Source organism: Rhamphochromis sp. 'chilingali', assembly GCF_963969265.1.
Source record: "Rhamphochromis sp. 'chilingali' genome assembly, chromosome: 14".
In the NCBI taxonomy this organism is placed as follows: Eukaryota; Metazoa; Chordata; class Actinopteri; order Cichliformes; family Cichlidae; genus Rhamphochromis; species Rhamphochromis sp. 'chilingali'.
Genome location: NC_137941.1, coordinates 25,569,884 through 25,592,269, shown reverse-complemented (window position 1 = coordinate 25,592,269; position 22,386 = coordinate 25,569,884). Strand labels below are relative to the sequence as shown.

The 22,386-nt window shown below is 42.1% G+C and overlaps 1 protein-coding gene across 5 annotated transcripts in view; it reads right to left on the bottom strand.

Annotated features, from left to right (window-relative positions):
* The window catches only part of satb2 (SATB homeobox 2), a 57,484-nt gene that overhangs the window by 13,451 nt on the left and 21,647 nt on the right, over nt 1–22,386 (bottom strand). For all 5 annotated transcript variants that reach the window (XM_080903079.1, XM_080903081.1, XM_080903077.1 and 2 more), the window contains 10 exons: nt 19,507–19,692; nt 9,402–9,528; nt 8,298–8,421; nt 7,596–7,698; nt 5,821–5,871; nt 5,149–5,741; nt 3,941–4,153; nt 3,729–3,815; nt 2,803–2,955; nt 654–848 (listed from right to left, as the gene is read on the bottom strand). In XM_080903079.1, coding sequence (XP_080759205.1) covers nt 654–848; nt 2,803–2,955; nt 3,729–3,815; nt 3,941–4,153; nt 5,149–5,741; nt 5,821–5,871; nt 7,596–7,698; nt 8,298–8,421; nt 9,402–9,528; nt 19,507–19,692 — 1,832 coding nt within the window. The remainder of the gene's footprint in view (nt 1–653; nt 849–2,802; nt 2,956–3,728; nt 3,816–3,940; nt 4,154–5,148; nt 5,742–5,820; nt 5,872–7,595; nt 7,699–8,297; nt 8,422–9,401; nt 9,529–19,506; nt 19,693–22,386) is intronic.

The window sequence follows — 22,386 nt, the reverse complement described above, 5'->3', positions numbered from 1 at the left end:
CCTCCTCAAAAACTAATGGGGCATTTCCTCCAGTGCCACACCACCCAGCAACTCTGTTTACTCTTCATTCCACTGGGGCACACAGGGACACACAAACACATGTGCACCCACCACAAGATCAAACAGCACTGCGCAAACTTAGATTAAATAAATATAATGACTCAATAATAATGACAGATTTGGTCTCTGAAGGTAGAGGAATACACTTCCATCTGTTTTAATACGTGAGAAGTGCCATGAAAATGGAGCTCAGTAACAACTATTTCTAATATCATTCTTTACAGCATCTTAGTCATCCTTATCAGTCAGTGTTTATACCGTACTGTGTGTTCAGCACATTCATATCTGCGTACTTTTTAGGAGATTGTAATTAGAAGGGGTGGCCATGTTTTAAAGAAACAGTTCTGAAATAATCGAGTAATCCATCAAAAATAGATTTTAGGACACACGTGTTTGTAGGTATGAAGACCAAGCACTTTCTCCCGATTTCAAGTTGTAAATATTATGAGATGAGGTGATGTGCAGGAAATCTGTTCAGTGTGTTTACTAGAGACACCGTCTTTGTGCCAGCTGTAAATAAAATCCACCCATTGTATACCGCATCTGGATATGGAGTGTTGAGGTGCACGTTACCTCCACATGCAAACACTTACCTGTGTGTCCTGTGGCATGTGGAGGACGGTGTGCAGCCTCTCGCTATGATGGTGTCTGGACTCCTCCTCGTACGCAAGATCTCTGTCGGCCTGCGGCAGCGTCAGGAACCTCCTGATGGTGCACAGGTTCTCCCACAGAGTGCGGTTCTCAGGGCTGGGGTTCTCCTTCCACCGAAGTAGCTCGCACAGCCAGCCCTGAAGAGGAGACAAAGATGTATGCGTGGGGGGGGGGGGGAAAGGTGAGGTTAAAAAGAAAGGAAGTGTGGACTGTGCGATAGCTGACAGGGATGTTAATGGGTGACTTCTGCTACTGTGTCATACACAGTGAGAAAGAATTGTTATGCAATTTTTTACGACCTTTCTCTCTCACACACGTGCACGCAGAGCAGATGACTCTGCATCTACTCTGTTTGGAAAGTGGCAGCGGGGATGAGCATGACAAGTGGCAACTGAGATAGACATGAATGAGTTTATTCATCCATTATCTGAGTCTGTGTTACAGCAGTGGAAGCAGATCTGCCTCTCCACAGCCACCACCTCCAACTCCTATGTGTTCCCAAGCCAACTGAGAGACATAATCTCTCCAGCATCTCTCTCAGCCCTAGGGCCTCCTCCTGGCAGGACAAATTGGAAACACCTCACTCAGCAAGTGCCCAGAAGACATCCTGATCAGATGCCTGAACTAAATCTGTTGGTTCCTTTTGATGTGTGTTTTGAACCCCAAGCTCCTCACCCTATCCCTAAAGAAGAGCCCAGGTACCCTTTAGAGGAAACGTATTTCATCTGCTTACATCTACAATCTAATTCTTTTGATTAGTATGCAGAGCTTACGGCTAAGATGAAGGTGGGAATGCAAATTCACCCATAAACTAACAGCATTGCTTTCACAGCCAGCTCTCTTCACAACAGAGTGGTGAAGCTGCGCCAATCCGTCTGTCAACGTGCTCCACTCCACTCGATCATGAACGAGAATCAAAGATACTTAAACTTGTCCACTTGGGGCAGCACCTCGTCCTTGGCTGAGATCTATAGCATTCTCATCCCACCCCCCCATTGAGAGTCACGGCTCAACGAGGCTGACACAACCACATCATCTGCGACAAGCACAGACAAGATCGTGAGACCACCTAACCTGACACCCTCCACCCCGGGGAGGGAAGCTCAAATTAAAATAAAAAGTTGTAAAAGTTGGAAGGATGCAGGATGTGTGAGGTAAAGGAAGACGGAGGAAGGAGAGATGGAGAAGATTCAATTATATCTGCTAGACTGGTTCAGTTTGTGACACCAGCTGTTGTGTTCAACCAGCCACCTCGGGCAGCATGCACCGCTAATCGCCTGATCATCTCTCGCTCTCTCTCTCTCCCCCGCTTGCTTGCTGTCCTTGCTTGCTGGCCAGCTGCAGCAGATGGGTGCAGTGAGCCATGACCCTCAGCCACCCCCAGACCCACCAACCAGGGGTACCTCGCTAAATACACACAAAAGCAACGCACATACTGTATACATGTTGTCAAGCCTTCTTTATAGACCACCTACATCCCATGTGAGTCACATCCTGCAACATCAAGTTGCTACAAATTTAAAAAACTATTTTTTTAAAGAATTCCTATTATTGTTTCAGTCATCGTGGTCTGAAATTAAGACCAAGAAGCAAAAACTGAAGTGTTTCCTTTTTCATTTTTATCCAAAAATTAGAAGTAAATACATATAAATATAAATAATGTCTTAATGCGTGCGGCCAAGATTCAAAATTTAAAAAAAACAATAGAGGTATAAATAATTGCAGCCAGTGTTAATGTCAAACATTATGTCACCAGAGCTTTAAGAGCATAACTGATCACACACGTCCGGTTTGAAGTGATGGTGAAACAGCTGATGAACATTTAGATCGTGTTACCGGCAGAGTACCAGCTTTGCTGGCTCTACTCAGTCCCACAACTTTTGTAGTTTGTAATAAATCATTATTAATTCAAATGATTTTGGTTCAATCGTGATGCTCACTAACAAGTTGACTATCTAACTCACAGGGTACAAAAAATATCAGCTACGCTATCGCAGTACATATAAATATGTGACTGCACTTGGAATCTGACCTGAAAAACAAACACTTTAAGTCATTTTGTAGGCTTGTTTTCCCCAACAGTCTCCTCACCTGGCTTTTGTTGGCCGCCACCTTTGCGAACAGAGCTTGGGACACTTTGGCTCGCTTCATCTCTTGCTGAATTTCATCATAGATGCCTGATGTAATGTTGACCAGTGACTCCAGCTTCAGTGGGAGGTCAGAGGGCGGGCCAGACGGCTTGGGCTGGGAGACAGGATAATGATGTAATGCAGAGCACAATTTTTTAAAAAGGAACTTTATTGTGCTTCGACAGAACAAGATGAGTGATAAACAGTCACAGAGGCGTACCGCGTATTGTTTAAGGCTTGTTATTTACTTTATGAATCTACTATGAAATTTAACCACAAAAACAAACACATATGAGGAGAGGTTATCAGCTGATGATCAGGCCAAGTCGCTCTGAGAACAGACATGCAGTGTTCCCAGTACAAGCATCAGCTGCACATCTGCAGCGCATGTCCCCACATGAGTTGTGTTTACAGATCAAAGTCATTAAGTCCTCCTCTTTTGTCTTTCTTTGTTGTTTCTGTTTGAATGAACATGTATTGGCTCTCAGAAAGCTTGTATACACAGCGTTTGAAGTCATCCACAAGACATGTAGAGACCAGCTAGCTTACATTCCCCCAGTGTAAACGATGCTGAGATAATTTTACATAGCCATAATAAGAATAGCGCACCAATTCACCCAGATCCATGAATGGGCATTTGTCCTGACATCAGGGGTACTTCTTATCACTGATGTTGCTCCACGTGCTTGTGGAAGGAAATTTCCAAATACTGTATAATGTCCTTTATGTTTACAATATGTCCCTCTGATGGCTTTGAAGCTGTTTTCCATTATAAATGGAATTTGTTAAGATAAAAACTTTCAAATCCCAGCGCAGGTTTTAGGATGAAGCACATGACATGCTGCAGTCTACTTTGTGAGGGCAAGTTAAAGATGGTAGATAACTCACAGAGTTACAGATCTTGGCCTTGTTCTTCCAGATTGAGGCCCAGGTATCTGGGATTTTCTGGTCCTCCAAGCTCCTCTCCCACACTTTCTAAGCTCATACATGACACAAGGCATGTTAGCATCACATATGATTACTCATACAAAACACCGCTGTTTTCTCGCTCGATGCACTGCTATGGCAACCGCAGTTTATGGCCCGTTGGGCACACTAACCTGTGAAAGGCGTGGTGCGCCGGGGTTGGAGGAGTTGGAGGGGGGAAGGCCGACCGAAGGGTTCATAGTGCGCTCTCTCTCTTCCTGGTAGATTCGGTCTCGCTCGCTCTCAGGCAGGTTGAGGAAGTTCTGCATGGCCTTCAAATTCACCAGCAGAGACTGCGAGGCCGTGCGAGGGTCCTCCTCCTTCCTCAGGATCTCTGAGAGCAGGCCCTGACCAACACAAACGCACACAGCAGGATATGTTATTGCATCTCCCTAGCATGGAAAATTGAAATATATGGTCCCTTTCCCATGCTTCAAGTGTACTGTTGAAGCTCCAATAATGCTATTCTTGGACTCGTTTGGCTTCTTTGTTTAAACCCAGACTGGCAATTTGCTTTTTCCTTTCATTTCACAAATGCATATCAAAAGTATCCAGAATTTTTTTTTTTTTTAAACCTCTAAACCAAATGTTCAAAACTAGACAATCCTCACTTTTATTAAGCTGACACAAAGACATGTTTATCATTTTGACTTGAAAAATAGATTTTGTCAAATGTAAATCACTTTGAAGCTGCTCGTTTTCTCGTATAAACGTACAACTAGACACTTAAAAGTATTTGCATATTGGTTTGAGCTTCTCAAATACAGAGGCTACCCACCACAAAGTGATGCACCAGTGAAAAACACCTGGCCTCTAGACCAATAGGTCTATCAGCCACCTCCCATTACTTTGATCTAATGGGCCGTGCAGTAACCAGTTTAGCACAGCCTGAATGCATCAGGTGTTTGTGCTGCTGCGATGGTGGAGGAGGAGACTGAATGACGCAGCGAGCAACCCAGCCACGCTTCTGATAAGCCCACCAAAAATACCAAAAGGTGGGTGACCATAAATTAGCCGAGTTGTTTTTCTGAGTGTGTGTGTTTGTGAAAATCAGACCAGTAAGGGCAACTGGCATTTGTTTCTACCCAGTAAACCTCTTCTCACCTGATATGATCCATATAATGTAAGAAACGTGTGTGGGTATTTTTGGTCTCGTCTGACGGATTAACGCCATTGAATGCCATATTTCAGTTTTTAGATTTAAAAACCTCTGCATACGTTTTATTCAACTAGAAACTTGATTTCCTTTCTCTGTCACATCGCCTTCCTCCTCTTCCTCTCATTTTCCCCTTACAACTTCCTCTCCTGACGCCTTAGCCTTGACCTTTCTCTGCGTTCCTACCTGTGTACGGTTGAAAGCCACACGGGCGAACACAGCCTGGGACACGCTAGCTCTCTTCAGCTCATCCCTGACCTGCTGGTAGATTTCAGAGGAGACTTCAGAAGCAGAGGGGTTGCTTCCAGGGTGGTCACCGCCAGCTTTGGATGGACCACGTGGGATCGGCGGGTGGTTCAGAAACTGTTGGTTGAGAGCTTGAGGGTGCTGGTGAGCCAGCAGGCGGCTCACGGCTAGCTGCTGGTTGATGAGGTGGGCCATGGCGAGCTGTTGCCGTACCAGCTGCGGGGAGAGTTGAGGAGAGAGCAGTCCACCTGGGCCCAGCAGGGGCTGCAGGGCACCAGGCGGTGGAGGTGGGGGAGGAGGAGGCACCTGCCCTGTACGGAGAGGAGGGCTGTGATGGAGGGGACCATGAGGTGAGGGCTGCTGCTGAGGAGGAGGAGGAGGTGGTTGCTGAGGTGTCTGGGAGGGTGCCTGCGAATCTGGAGATTTGAGGAGGGGACTGCTGGCTCCCAGGTGACCAAGCTGTGCCAGGCCAGCCAGATGAGGTGGAGGTCTCTGGCCCAACACACAGAAGTCGGCCATGTTGTCTCTCTCAACTGGAGATAATCAGAGAGTGTGTTCAAATAAATATCTTCATTTAAGCACAGTATCAGAAAAATGGATTATATTCCTTACTTTTTATGTCAGCAGCATCTCGTCCAGACCACATCTTCTCCAAGTAATCTCCTGCTCAACAAAACAAACGGAAGATCAGAAGAGTGACATGATGCTGCTGGTGTAAAGCTATGACTTTGCATCAGCATCCATTTAAAGAAGAGAGTTAAGCTTTTGAGCCAAAGTTAAAGTTCCTAACATGTCCAAAAATCAATGTAAGTATATACATTTACATATGCTGATGCTGATTGTGTCATGGGTTCTTGGCTGAAAGCTCCACAACAGCTCTGAAGAAACTGTCATGTCAACATCTGTGGAGCAGGACTGATGGAGGAAATGTTGAATGTAACTTAACACCAGCTCGTAGCAGGAGCGCAGCAGGCTCCGGCATAACTCCATCCTCTCTCACTTTCTTCTTACATCCTCTCTCCTCTTCTGGCCTAGTGTTTATTCTGTTATTATTACATTATTATAATGTAGCTTTTGGGAGTGGGACAAGCTGGTGTGGTTAAGTAAAAGAAGGGATATTATGGGGACTATATGACTGAATATCACATCCAATCAGTGTCACTGTAACCATTTACATAAAGCCATCCTGATTTCTACTCCTCCACATCTTCTAAGATGCATGATTCACAAGTTGGACTGGACTCCAGTTGTAGATATTAAACACAGATACGCATGTATAACTCTAAGTCAGGCTGTAACAATTAAAAGTGATACTTTTATATATATATTGGATATAGCAGCAACAATTGTTTTAATAACTGTGAGACAAAATAATAGTAACAATGACTTGACATTTAACACTTAACATTAGCATAGGTCCCATTACCAAGGCAGACCTCATGGATGGAACTAATCTACTGCTTCTAATCAGTCAACTGGACCTTTTAGCTACGACAATCTAACCTGTGAGCATCTTTCTGGAAAGTGAGAGGCTGAAAATGGCTCTTGTGAGTGACTTCAAACCTGCAACACCCTGACCGAGAGAGTGACAGAGTTACTGAGGGCTTCATCCTTTCTCAAATCTAAGGTTTTGCTCTGACTTGTATCCAATATTTTATTTTATTTCATTTATTAGTTTTTGCTGGATACACCAGCAGCTGGAATACTGAGCAAGCTCTCGATATTCAGGGCTTGTGTGAGTGTTTGTTTATTCACATAGAGGGCAAGTGGCACCTGGATGGCTTGCAGTGTTAAGTCTTTGCTAGAAGTACGTTCTGGAATAAACCACTGAACCTTTTCGCCCACCTATGCTACTGTCCCTCTCTATGGCTTACGAAACTCAGCCCAAGCTGACCAGTCACGCTTCTTGCACTCCTCATGTGGTGTATCAAGGGTTGCCATAAAGATGTGTGGTTACATGTAGCTCACATATGTTGTAGCTGCATGGCTAAAATAAAAGTGAGTTGGGCCTTTTAGTAGCTAGTTATAAAATTCTGCTGTCTTCAGAGCTGCATTATAGACAATGTGGGATTAGATGTTGAAAAAATGGTTTCGATCATCTTTTGTCCATTTAATGTTATAGGAGTGCAGTGTTGCATCAGTGGAGCACTCATTTAATGCTCTTCATTGCAGCTCTCGCTCAAGAGTTTGCACTCTCAGATAATCTTGTGTGACTTATTTCAAAGTATATTGCAGAAGAAGTAAAACTGTGTTATCATTTCACCAGAAAAGTAGACAGATTTGTATGTTTTTATTATTTTACTCCAGAAATCATTTTACAACTCCTTGGCCACTGGTCCAACTACCAGATGATTTAAGAACTCTGGCTCAAACTCTATTAGCCTCACCTTTGATTTTTTTATACTTCTTGTACCAACGACCGAATTCTTGACATTTGGCAGTGGATACGTTGGCATAGTAGGAACTGTTCACTATGGAGGAAATCATGCTCTGAGAGGGAACAAGAGGGGAGAGATAATTAATAACCAGCATAATATGAAATGCTTAGACTCACGCAACAACCACATGGCATGCACACATAAACACATACAACATGCACTCTTGCGCGCACACAATAGAAACAGACAAACATTAATCATGACTGGAAGCCACCCATGGAAACTCGAGCCAGTACGGTGCAGCGAGGGAATCTCCAGCCACATACACATATGCTTGCAATTGATGCAGTGATCGACACCCCCACCAGAGATCCATTTAAACACAGTATGCAAACACTTCTCAGACACGAGTGAGAATAGGACCAGGCTAGAGGGTCAAACATACAGCTGAGGACTTTAACACGGCACTTAAACTTTTGGGGTGGAGTTTGATTAAAAGCTTGCAACAATAGCTCGTGGCTGTTTCTAAATGTGCCCAAATGGATCTCGTGAGGGCTGTCTGTAGCCAGGGTGTGTGAAGAGCTTGTCACTAAAATACATGTGTAAAGATATCTCTTGTAGAGGACCATTGTACTTAGAGCACTTTTTGCATGCAGATTAACTCCTTGATATGAAGACGCAGTAGAGATGCTACATTCTGGTGAGTCATACCTGTGATAGAGGACACTCTTTGGCCAGAGTACTTTGGTTCATTTCCTTTAGAAGCTCTTTGAGAGCATTCCTGACAGTTGCATGGTTCCACTGTTCGCAGGGCAGATCCTCCAGCTTTGAAAAACTATACAAACCAAAACCACACATCAGTTTGTTAGGCTCATTTTTGGACAGGAGCACAACCACTAACCTACCTCCACATCTACCTGTAGGTTATAGAGGGAGACAAAAGTAGTTTTGCACTTGTATCAGTTAGCATATTTTATTCTGTCACAGTCACCTCTTTTGACACATAAGGTCAGGGGTTAGATTACTTATCGCCAACGACTGGTTGGTTTAAATCCTACAAGGTTTATTTAAGTTTAAAAAGTAGTTTAATGTTAAACTAAGCCACCATTAGATTCATATTTGCTCATGTAACTCTAAGCAAGAAAAGAAATGTAAACCGGAATGAACACATAACCCCAACCATAATCCAAGCATCATGTATTAACATCAACCACAAACCACTACTTCCCATCTAGGGTCTATCTCCTTTTAATCTTTCTGGTTTTATTTAATTTTAACCTCAAATAAATAATTTCAACTCGGAGCACGAAGCATGTGAAACGTCTGCCTTTGCCATGGATACATGAATAAACATGTAAACAAACCTGGCTGGTATGCGCCAAGACAATAACAATAATAACCCTCTCATCTGGAGTTTATCTGGTTTTATCTACCCATCAAGATTCTGCTTCACCATTTCTCGGGAACCGACAGTTCCTGGCACGCGGGCTCTCCCTGACGGAGACAGATAATAGATAATTCCCTACCGGGTTGTTTAAATAGAACTTTAGTGTTTCAATATTGTTGCTTTCAAATTTGATATATATGGTAAATTCCTGAACTGCAATCAGCTGCAATGACATCAGCAGCCCAGTGGACCAAGTATCTGATCTAACACACACACACACACACACACACACACACACATACACACTGTACCCATAAAATACAGACTTACAAGTCTCTGCTACAGTGCTGCACACAGTTTGTTCTAAAGTCTAATGAATGAGAAAAAAAAACATCCTCTCACATCTGTCTTTCAAAACACAGTCTGACCTTTGTAGTTGAATGCGTAATGTGACCATGTGGTAAACCTCCATCAACATGTCAGCAACTGTTGCTTCTGGAGCATCAGTCAAAAAGTGAATGGGAAGAGGATTCCACTTTCCCACCTTTATGATGCCTGAAAAGAGAGAGCACATACTTCTGTCAATTTTCAATCATTGTTAAACAACCTTTTGACATCACACAACAGAGGAAGTACAAAACTCAGCAGACTATGATGGAAAGCAGCAAAAGAGATTTTCACCCAAGCACTCACTGTGACTAGTAAAGTGTTTCATCTCTACAGTGCTGCACGCTAACTGTAGCTTAGAAAAGTGTTGTACATTTTAGACGGCTTGGCTTTGATTGTTATTAACCATGAGAAGTGGTGTTTAAATAAAGAGTGGCCTCCTGTGTGTTGGATGGCCATCACTCTATTGACTGGTGTTTTTCTTTAAAGACAGCAGTTGCAGTCAGATTGAAAAGACTGTCTCTCGTCCACAGCATGTCTTTATCCTGTCTTCCTTCTCTCTCCCCAACCAGTCGGAGCAGATGGCCCCGCCCCTCCCTGAGCCTGGTTCTGACGGAGGTTTCTTCCTGTTAAAAGGGAGTTTTTCCTTCCCACTGTCACCAAAGTGTTTGCTCATAAGGGGTCATATGATTGTTGGTTTTTTCTCTGTATGTATTATTCTAGGGTCTACCTTACAATATAAAGCACCTTGAGGTGACTGTTCTTGTGATTTGGCGCTGTGCAAATAAAATTGAATTGAATTGAACACACCACCTTCACCTACTGTTCAATTTACTGTTTATTGCCCTTGTTTTATTCTGAGAATGTTAGATGGATGGGAATGTTAACAGACACTTTGAAGACTGGGATAATGTACATTTAAAATGCTCTGGAGACACCCACTAGTTAGGAAAGTCCTGCCTTGCCAAGTTGCTCTGACTGAGAAATCAAAAGTATAGCCCGATTGATCTTCCTGTACAACTTAATGGAGACCATCGTTTACAAAATGACAATTTTCTTTTAGATTTCCAAATTTCTTTTCCCAACCAAAGGAGTCTCTTCTGCTGGCCATGAGAAAGAAGCATTTTTAAGGTACTTTCACACAGGCATCATTTTCCCACCCAGAAGCTAAGCATATGATCTAAACAGCCAGTTTAGATCATTCAAGCCCTGCAATATTTATCCCTACATGTTGATTTTATTTCTGTTGCTCAAAAATTGCAATTATTTTTTCAAATCTACACATCACCATCTCTCAGTGTTCTGGTTACATGGATACAGAGTCAAGAGACACAACATCATAAACCCCTCTGCAAATAGATCTGTGAGAAATTCTGCTGCCGGACTGGGCTAAATTGGATTTCGGCTGATGTTTGAAACATTCTGGGGTCTTTGTCAGCGCAAACAGAAACATGCTTTTTCTTTTTGAATTATGAGGCACTCGTGTTTCTGCGGGTCTGCACTGCCACGATACTGTTGATCTCTTGATTTAAGGAATCTAGTTGAATCTCTTTAAGAATATTAGCGTAATACGCACAGTCACACACGAGCATTTCACCTTTACCAGAACACACGAGCAGACACACACAGTACCGCACTCACTCACATGGGTTTTTCATGCGGACTGGCTGGAGCTGTGAAAACTAAACAAAGCTAATCGCATTACTATCCTCTAAATGAGATCCAGACGGGTCCTGAGAAGCTCCCTCGCTCTCTTTTTTCATCCCCTTATTCCCTCCCACCTCTCCTCCATATCTCCCCCTGTCCTTTCCTCCCGCCTTTCTCTGAGTTGTCCTCTCTGATCTCCCTCTCTCCTTTAGCTGTGATTACAGCTCAGTTATATCTTTGATTCCACTCAGGCAGAGCTGTGTTGTTAATTATTTGGTCATACAGAGAGAGCATCATTAAAACCCTATGCACAAAAAAGTCTGAACCCCCTTAAGGGAGGAAAAGAACCCTAGAGCAGCGGTCCCCAACCTTTTTTGCGCCACGGACCGGTTTATGCCCGACATTATTTTCACGGACCGGCCTTTAAGGTGTCGCAGATAAATACAACAAAATAAAACTAGTACCGGTACCGAAAAAAAAAAGATTTATTCATAACGCACCTGAAAAGACCCAGGAAAACCGAGTTAACATTAAAAACGATAACAAAATAACCCTGAAAACCGATAAAAACCCTGAAAACCATACATTTCACACCTGAGCTTCAACTCTCGTGGCCCGGTACCAAACGACTCAAGAGACGTCTGCAGAAGCAGGCCTGGGAAAGAGCAGCCACCTGCCATCATCGGACGTGGAATTAGAGGAACGAGAACAAAGATGTAAATAAGAGGAAAAGGCGTGAAGATGGAAGTTAAAACTGCCTCATGGTCATACGCCTTTGAATCTGCTAAGAACATGTTTACATATGCAGACAGAAGCAATAAAGAAGGTTAAAAAGATTGGAGTGCTCTCACTTCCCACACGTGCACGCACAGTTCAGATGAGGGAGGCTTACGGTGCTTCTAACAGAAAATGTTAAACGTTAAAAGAAATGAACAATCACGCTTTTAAAATCTGCACTCATCAATCATGCAATCGCATGTATATTGTGCGCCTATAAAAATACATGTATAAGGAAGGCAAGGCAGAGGAGCTAAATGCAAGATACACAGAAGTCTAAAATCCAAATCTTTAGTCAGAAGTAGAGAAAGGCTGGCAGTGAGGGAGCAGGCAAAGGGCAATCTCCATTTCACAGCCCAAAAGGATCATGGGAAAAATAAGAAATGCATCAGAAATACAGGGATTGCTCGAAGACCCAATTAAACAGACAAGGTGATCTGTCAGGAGAAAGAAACTGCAGAGTTTATACAGAGAGGTATGCGATCAACTCACTGGACACAGGCAGGGAACAGGTGTGGAAGAAAACAGGTGAGACTAATGAGGGTGTGGCACGCAATAAAGAAGAGGGAAAACGAGCTAAGGGAGGAAATCAAACCGGAAATAATGCAGCACTATATAATATGTGACATGTTCTTTTCTAAAACCCAAACAACAACAGCAGCAGAGAACAGCCTCACCCCCTGGCTACTAATTTTCTGCATGTAGCATCAGCACATCTGAGAACAAGCCAACAATTCCACTGATGCCAAGTTGGGTGGAAGCAAACGGGTGAATAAGCAGACAAACACAAACTCACACAGGACACATGACAGCATGCAGAGACGTGGACGCATGCATGCAGCAGTTCACATGCAAACACGCACGCACTCACACACTCACGCTCAGTGTGACGGTAAATACATTAATAATTGATTCATCTTTTCTTTTTTTTGGTCTGCTGTTCAATGGGCTCTGCTTCTCGTCTACGTTTAAAAGTAGAAATCATTGTTCCCATTTCCACATTAAAATTCCGCCTCCCAGAGACACGCTTTTATGTGGCCGGCTGGTGGCTTGGCTCATGTCTAAGGGTGCCCATCCACACAAATGCAAATCCAAACACACACTTAATGTCTCTGACTCCTTGTGTCGACACCCGTACAGCCCTGCACGCCACTGGATGCCACTATGCGCGCGCACACTCAGATATACACATGTTAATCCAATTCGGCATTTTAGAGAGGCCGAAGCCGGCACACACATGTGAGACCTCGAAAATGGTTCCAGGTTCTGCCCCTGGAAACACACTGACTGAAACCGCACACGTCAGACTCTGATGTCTATCATTTGAGGTACTCCTCTAAATAAAAATCCATCAGGCTGTCATTTCAGGGAGTGAAACACGTCTTCTGTCTACTCTAACGGCCCAGCGGGAGCGAAAGCTTCAGTAACGGCACCAGTTGGTCTTATGATGCAACTCACTGGATACAGAACTCTCTGAGCTCTACGTTCTCACCAGTGATGACCCTAATCCTAACCCTTTGAAATCAGAGGATGTATTTTTTTTCCTTTTCACTCCCCCAAGTATTGAAAATTGGGAACCACAAAGTAGTCACTCTCAAAAGTTATATTTTTTTTCCAAAAAATTTGGGGTTTTAGTTCACAACTAGGATTTGGGTTATTGCCAGTGCCACTGATTGAGTATATACAATCATGAACTCTTATGAGGCACCAGGCTCTTTATCGTTCTCCAAAGTCTTGGCATTCAAATTGAAAGATATCTAAACTTACATATTCTATGAGGTAAAATTATTATTTCTGTCAACAAGCCAGTGATATAAAGGCTTCAGGTTTGGTTGTAAAGACAATCCTGACTGCAAGTTGCAACTGTTCAAACACAGCATACACTCAGTCGTCTGTAGGTAGTACGCTGACTTCTATCTCTGTGTTCCTCTTACAATCCTATAGGTTGCCTGTGACCTAGTTAGAGGTCGAGATGGTGCTGGATACATAAATTTCCATTTATGTGGAATATTTGGGCAAACTGGTTATGGACTGTGTGGCTAAAATACAACCATGACCCTAACACTACCCCGAGTGTTTCACTGCTAGCCTGATAAATACTAACAAGTTAAAAACTGATTTTGATCATCTGCCTTTATGAAGCAGTGAGTCCAGTTTTAGAGTGATGTTCACAGACATGACTTTAAAGCTAGATGGTGTTTGGGATGGAGCTCTCGAATGGAAAGACTCGGTTTGGTTTCAGTTAAAAAAAGACGATGATTTTGGTTTTATGTAAATAAACACGTTGTGTCTCAGGTCACTGTGGGCTCTCTGTGTGTTTAAACTCAACAGGATCTTTTCTTAACCTCAACTCACAGTTGCAGTAAAACCTTTGAAAAGTTTCTTTAAAGATACATATTGTACTTGTGAATTTTGACTAATACGCTGATTTTATTATGATCCTGTCTGTGACTCGCCAGCTGCAAAAAGCAAAATTTTCTCATTTCGGTAAATCAAACATTTTTTGCAAGGGCTGCTATGATCATTTCTAATAAAAGGGTCGAAAATAGACCTGGCAAACCTACAAATCAAAAGGTGTCCTTAATAATTGCTTTTCACAGATTCACAAAGCACTAATAAGTAATTTATTAAGCAGTAAAGCTTAGCTTTTAACTGATAAGAATGTGTTATAACAAAGTGGTGTCCAAAATGTAACGACATGCTGTCAGAAGCAATTCACAGCCAGTTTAAAGTCATATGTCCAGTAAACTGCAGCTCTGCAGCACTGACCCTTTTTGGCCTGTTAGACGTGGCACAGCAACAATGCTCTCTCTCTCGCTCTCTCTCAGTGACCACTGTTAACTGTTTGCTCACTAAATCCTTAAAATACAGGTCTGCTCTCATCCAATCTATAAAAGCCTTCAAACCCTTATAATTGAAATAAACAATATCTCCCAGTTAATTACTGGGCTAAGCTAATTAAAGAAAGGCCGTGGTCCTTGCCGGGGACTTTAAATACAACGCCGGGACGCAAGAATGCAGGACACAATTCAAACAGGGAGAAAATAGCTGGGACTCTGTGTAATTTTGGTTGTGGACCGCAGGGGAAAAAATGTATAATTTAAGCCAGAAATTATTCATTTAACATAAACGCTTGTTTTAAAAAACAAAAAGTATTCATTTGAGAGAAGCTGAGGAGAAGTGTGTGTGTGTGTGTGTGTGTGTGTGTGTGTGTGTGTGTGTGTGTGTGTGTGTGTGTGTGTGTGTGTGTGTGTGTGTGTGTGTGTGTGTGTGTGTGTCTAACAGAGAGAGTGTGTTGTGTCTGTGATACTGCATGACTACATGGTATTCCATGCCAAGCGTGCATGCCAGTTTAAGTGCGATTCTATGCCAGTGGATCCTTGCAGGGGTTAAAGAGAGTTTACAAGTAACACGTGAACGTTGCTCAAGTCAGCTGCAGGAGTTTAGTTTGTGTGGAGTTGGGATGTCCCATTCAGTCTAGCTTTTTTTTTTTTATTGTTGTTTGTTCATTGATGTGGACAGGAGACCAATGTGGTCTCACTGTTTTCCATGCACACTGATGAGACAGACAGAGAGAGACCTCCCCTGATACTACTCCCCTGATGCTACTAATGGCATTCATCTGCAGACCACAGCAAACACTTGGTATAGCAGTTAGCGTGCTATTTCAGTGCATCAGTGTTGGATGATGTGCATGTGAGTAAAGTTTATTTTTCTAACTAATTTAACAAGGCTTCAATTGTAGCTCTGAATCTTTCCAACCAGAAGAACAAAAGACGAGCAGCATAAGCAGCTCACAACAATCAGTTTATAAATGCTCTTCTTTACACTTTGAATACAAACAGACTAATATCAGTGAAGCAGATTGGCCAATTGGTTTAAGATCACCTCACTATTATCTTATAAAGGAAATAAAATATTTTCTACACTCTCAAATCACCTGGGCCTTTCTATATGATTTCATTTTATGCTTTGGCATAGACAGTACCACTAATAATACACAGCGGGATTAAGATGTTCCATTTTTCCATTGTTATTTTTTCTCACCAAAGAAAGCTATTGCAATTATAACTAATTGAGCTGATGGAAACATCTTAGCAGGCTTTAACACAGAGATGTCAGTGACAGTCAGTGACTTCATCTGACTTTGAGGTGAGCAATTGAACCAACTTCCAATGAGAGCAAAGGTTACTGTTGACTGACATATGACATTAGAGGGTCACAGCCGTGGTCAGAAGTTCACTCACACTCAAAAAAGTATTCATCTATAGTGACTTCAAAAATCAAGGATTGGGTGCAGAAGTTTGAATTTATTTTGGGTTTGCATACAGGCTCACACTAATATTTCCTTTTCAAATTCCACCTCTCTTGATAGCTATTAACAATCTTCTAGCATAATTCCAGTCAAAGTTTCAACTTTCTACCTGTTAAGTTGAAGAATTTGGAGGCATTCCTTCTTCACCTTCAATATTCCATCTACTTTGTGTCATGTACTTATACATGGCACAAAACATGCTTCACTGTGGTCAGTGATACTGGTGATACTGGTGTTCCAGCAGTGTCGACTTCATTGCATCTTGGGGTTTTCTGGGTTGCCAGTTACTTTTCGTTTTTCGTCTTTTTCAAGACCTTGGCAAAGTGGCAACACATCCAAATGACATGTACGTACATGCAGCTGTTTGAAGTGATCATCATGGAATTGGCATTGTTTAGAAATTGCTCCAACTTGTGCAAATCGGCAGTTCAGCATCTTCACCATCAGAGTGTGAGCGTTAGATAGAAAGAAATTACACAAAAAAGTGCTTCTATGAATGCAAGTGTGACTGAGTGGATGAGATATGTTGTATAAAGTGTTCAAGTGGAGCAGTAAAGCAGTATATGAGAACCAGTCCATATACCAAGTTCCAGTGATTTTCCCATTGTTTTGTGTATTGATTAATCCAGTGAGTACTAGCAAACAAATCTCTTTTTTTTTGTTGGCAAAGAGAAACTACCAGTTTTAGTCACTCATAATCACTATTTAATTGGACTTGGCCTCGTGAAAATACAAGTCACTTCAGCCATTTATTAAAAGATTCAAGTGAGTGTGTTTATTTGAGCCTATATGCATACTTTTAAAGAAAACCCCAAATAAATTCTAACTTATGCACCCAAGTCATTAAAGATGTATGTTGTAAAATTATACCACCAAGAAAAAGAACCGTTCAAAGAAATCATTAAAATCCCCAAATTACTGTGATGAGCGTATGTAAGCTTTAGACCAGCGGTCCCCAACCCCCGGGCCTCGGACCGGTACCGGGCCGCGAGAGTTGAGGCTCAGGTGTGAAATGTATAGTTTCCAGGGTTTTTATCGGTTTTCAGCGTTATTTTGTTATCGTTTTTAGCGTTAACTCTGTTTTCCTGGGTCTTTTCACGTGTGTTATGAATAAATCTTCTTTTTTTCAGTACCGGTACTACAATGTAGCTTGCCATCACCAGTGTGTGAATGTGTGTGTGAATGTGTGTGTGAATGGGTGGATGACTGGATATGTAAAGCGCTTTGGGGTCCTTAGGGACTAGTAAAGCGCTATATAAATACAGGCCATTTACCATTTTATTTTGTTGTATTTATCCGCGACACCTTAAAGGCCGGTCCGTGAAAATATTGTCGGGCATAAACCGGTCCGTGGCGCAAAAAAGGTTGGGGACTGCTGCTTTAGACCACAGCTGTACCTGAACAACCACAGCCTGGAGCATCAGCTAGCAATAAACCAGCTTAGAGATGGCTACTTGCAACACTGTAAACATTAGATCCAGATTTCCACAACTCACATAAGCCGTTTTTTAGTTTTCTTTATTTAATGTCATCTTTTTTAACCTGAATATGCAGCAGTACTTCCTGTATAGACTTATCCTCATCTGGTTTTTTGGTGCTGTGAGCTACCTTAGCAGGCACAGTCAGTTAAATCACAGAAATCTATAGTAGACATATTATAGGACAGTGATTTCCAAACATGTACAGTGGAGCAAATCAGATCATTTAAATTAAACTCCTACAGGAAGGTCAGCTTAAAAGAAAAAAACGTATTATACTATATTATTAATATTGCATGCATTGCTGCATATGCTACTGCACAAACAGTAGCATATGCGGTCACCAGATGATGTATCATATTTAGGACGATATGCAAAACAAGATTTCTTTTTGTCCTGAATACCAGGACCTTATATGGCAGATGCATACACACACAAACAATCGAGATTTCAAACAGATGGGGATCTCCCACCATTTTCAAAGTATTGCAATAGCTGTGTTGCTCACTGTCACTCTGTTGTTACCATTTTATAGTGATGTGAGGCAACTCCCGCAGATGGAATATTCTGCATACTCGAGAAAAGACAGCAGTAAATGACACTGTCCTGTTTCAGATGACTACCATGTGTGCAACAATAAATTATAGTTTTTTTTCTTTTTCTCTGCTTCATAAACATTCTCACACATACTGTACGCACACACACACACACACACGCACACACACACATAGACAATATATTTTTGTCTCGGGAGACATTCCTGTCCAGCTCTTTGTTGTGTCTTTAATGAGTTTTACAGGCTCTGTCTGTGCTTCAGTTGTGTTTTTGAAGCATTCTTTAGCTTATTGCCACTGTAATAGTTCAGTGTCTGCTCCAAATAGGCAACCTCACATCCACTTTTGTTCTCAGACCACTGATTAGAGGGAGAGTCTTCTTTCATTCTTGTCTTGACCTTTGAGCTGCAGGACATTTAACTCTGACACAGTATTATAGTTTACACTGTGAGCCTCAGTGAAACTTTTGTCATGCTATCAACAAGAGTCAGCATGACATAGCATGTTAAGAATCTAAGTAATAGTATAGTGACAGGATTAGTCTTTCTGTATTTACCTAGTGTTTTACTTTGTTTAGCAGCATCGTTGTTGTTGCGTTTGGGTTCCTTTTGATGTTGACTTAATGTCTGGAGTTTGATTTTGAATTTGATAAAGGAGGGGTTTTTTGGTTCAACTGTTATAACACTATTAATAATCTAAGTTACACTCATTTTAGGCTACCTTTGAGCTTTCCAGTCTTTACGTTAAGCTAAGCTAATAGGCTGCTTGTTGTAGCTTTTCAAATAGACTAAAAATGACTGATAATCATCACTCTTATTTAGTTTCTAACCCTTAGTTAAGGAGGAATACTCATTTACAAGTATTAATCTCAGGCTACATGAAAGGCTAACTAGCTGCTAGTTAGTTAGCAGCTACCTAGCTGCTAGTTAGCCTCGCATAAAGACTGGAAACAGATGTAGGTTTGCCTTTGAGATAGCTGTTTGCAGCATATTTGTAATATATAATCTAGTTTTACACACATGAACAGGTGTATTTTATGTATGAACCTACTGCAGCCTGAGGCTTACCAAACTCATACTCTGCCCATTCATGCTCTCAAACTTTGATGGTTTGTCTGCGTCTTGGCTGACAAACAAATAATCATTTGCTGCGTAGTTATACTTTAGTTTGGGGGTTTTGGTCTTTGAGAGGACAGCAAACCTGTTAGCGTTAGCACAGTCACATTTATACAGTGTAGCATGTAGATATTCTGACAAGTGTCTTATACAATTACACCGTTCACTTTCAAGAATTTGTCTCAGTGTAAGAACGTGTGTCTTTTAAAACATGGAGAGAATAGGCGCATTACAGATGTAACACCATGTCTTTGACTGACCGTGGGCTTGTGCTGCAGAGCTGTGGGAGTACCCGAGGGCCAGCAGAGCTGTCTCCACCAGCTGAGAGAAGAGTATATCCTTCCTGACCAGGACAAACTCTGCGTGCTCCTCTCGTCCCTCACATCCGTCTGTCTGGATCCCTCCATCTGACTGCTCCACCACACAGAAGACTGGAATCATCAGACCTGTTGTGGAGGACAATAAAAAGAAGAAGGAGAAAAGCAACAGGAAGATTTTTTAATGCCTGGCTTTAATTGTCTGCGATCACATGGCATTTCATCCCTCATAGATAGAAAACATGTGGATTATATTCACTGCGGGTTAAGCTTGTAATCAATTCATCCTTTTTCTTTCACACTGTTGAGTATTGCAACACCTGAAACTCTCAATATGCGGCAACCAGCTAGGAATGGAAAATGATATGCAATCTTACATAGACTCTAACAGTGTTGTTCCCTGCACGCTGCACGTTCACAGGCATTTCATCTAACGGACTATTAGATAAGTAGTCATAATAATGGTTCCCATAGCACGTATGCAAAACCAATATACAAAAGACTTAAGGGTGAAAGCAGCAGCTGCTTATCTTAGTTTATTAATAACATAAAAATAAAAATGTGACAACAGTGTCGCAACCAGAAAAAGTGGAAGAGCTGTGGCAAAAGATGATTAATATATGGTAAAAGAGAGGTGTAGGGTCACAGCTTCTTGAATTAACATGATAAGTCTTTCTCGAGTATGCAAATTTAAACCAGGTGAAAAACTCAAACCAGATTCTCTGGAAAATTCTACCACACACACACACACACACACACACACACACACACACACACACACACACACACACACACACACACACACACACACACACACACACATTCCAAAGGCCATCACATCTATTTCCTGTACACTTATCATGCCCTTCACTAACAGTGTGGAAGCTTATCTTGTCTTATGAGAACTTTCTCTCTGCGCTCATCAAGTGAAGAAGTTCTTGTCCCTCATTAATACCACACACGCATACACAGACGCGCATGCATGCATTCATGAAAGCAAAATCCTTGACTTGGTTTTAATGCCATCAGCAGCAATGCTTTGAACCACATCGCTGCAATACATGTGCAAGTTTAAAGTTTTTATCACATCATATATACACATAGATAGATAGAGACAGTGACAGACTAACAGCATCTGCATGATTTTCATCTGTCACATTCTCTTCAGAACTGAGCTGGGGTTGTCTGTTGTCTAAAACCAACAATTCAACACTCACACCTACTTCACTGAGCAGCAGTTCATGCATGTGAAAGAGCTGAAGTTCAGTAGGCAAGATTTGGATTTTTCTCACTAAAGAAAAAGATCTGCTGAAGGAGAACTTGTTAGTTTTCTTCTGTAATACTGCCATGTTTCAATTTTAGTAGGTTAAAGGGGCTCTAAGGTGAGAAATGTTGTAATCTGAACTGGATTGCATTAAACCAAATGGATTTCATTTTTAAATAGCTTGGAGAAAAGGCTTAAAGACAGAAAAATATAAGCCTTACAGGTCTGAGTGACTTATGACAACATCTACAGCTTCTGACGATAACAGCTGATGTCTCTCTTACTCCACGGCTAATTGGTGGATGCCTTTTATTTTAAAATCCTGTAGTTCTCTTTTATTTTGTTTCCTCTCAAACTTTTTGTCTGACGCCCCTGTAACACTGTCATCCAGGTCTTGATTATTCATGTGCTTCTTCCTCTTTCTTCATTATCTGCTTAAGGTAAGAATCCAATCCCAAAATTTCTTCCTCTCGGCTCTTTAGTGGAATATCAATCCGTCCTCTCCAATATCCGCCTTTTTCCTAAAAGGCTTTTGGTTTTGGGCCACCTGTCAACCAGCAATTAATTAAAGCCCTCTGAAGAAATGACGGACTGTGGCATTAGGCAGCGTCCCAGCACTAATAATGCTCAGCATGGCGTGTGTTTTACTGCATGAATACCACACAATAACACACACAGACACACGGAGGCATGCTTGTCTCCTTTTCCCGGCACACACACACATCCATACAAACACTTTAGGGTGCATGCAGCATTAGCTCCCCTTGCACCCCGATCCATCCCACCCGTTGTTTTAATCAGTCAATTTCTATATTTCTATTTCCTCCTCATTAATCACTCTGCTCCCAGTCCTCCAGGCTCTCATGGAGTGAATTACACACTGGAGCACCATGCCAATTCAAGTAAGTGAATTTCCCCCAACAGGGAAATATAACTGTCAACACAGAGCAGCTCCCTCCGACCAGCACTCCTCTCTCCCTCTCTCTCTGCCTCTATCTCGCGCTTTCCTCCGTCTCCACCTCAATCTGTCTTCTCTCATATGCAGTGTCCTGTGATTTGCCCGCCGACTGTATGATCTGGTTTGGACGATGTGATGTAGCCTCAAACCTCTAATCCCTCTAATATGTATAGGGATGAGTGAACAGGGATATTAAAATAAGATATGTGTATGCAAGCAGTGGAAGGGGGTGTGTGTATCTTGGCAGCTTTTCTTTGTTGTGAGTGTCGCAGCCTGGAAGTTGGTGGACATATGGTGTTTGTGTGTGTGTGGCCCCCTCCTCATGGCAGCAGTGGTTTGGAGGAGACACGTTGAGTTTCCTGTCTTTGAAAACAACCCATCATTACTGCAGTCCAACCAACCATCCATCCGTTCAGCTCAGAAAAGCCCGCCCCCTGTCTCCTTCCTTTTTTACACTTTATCATCCATTCTTGCTTCAACACTTTCTTTCTTCTTCTCTTCTTACTGTGGTCAAACCTGAGCTTCTTGTTGATTTGTTAGCTGCTCTTCCAAAAATCTCACGCAGATTCATCGCTACAAACTCACAGTTTGTAGCCAAGCA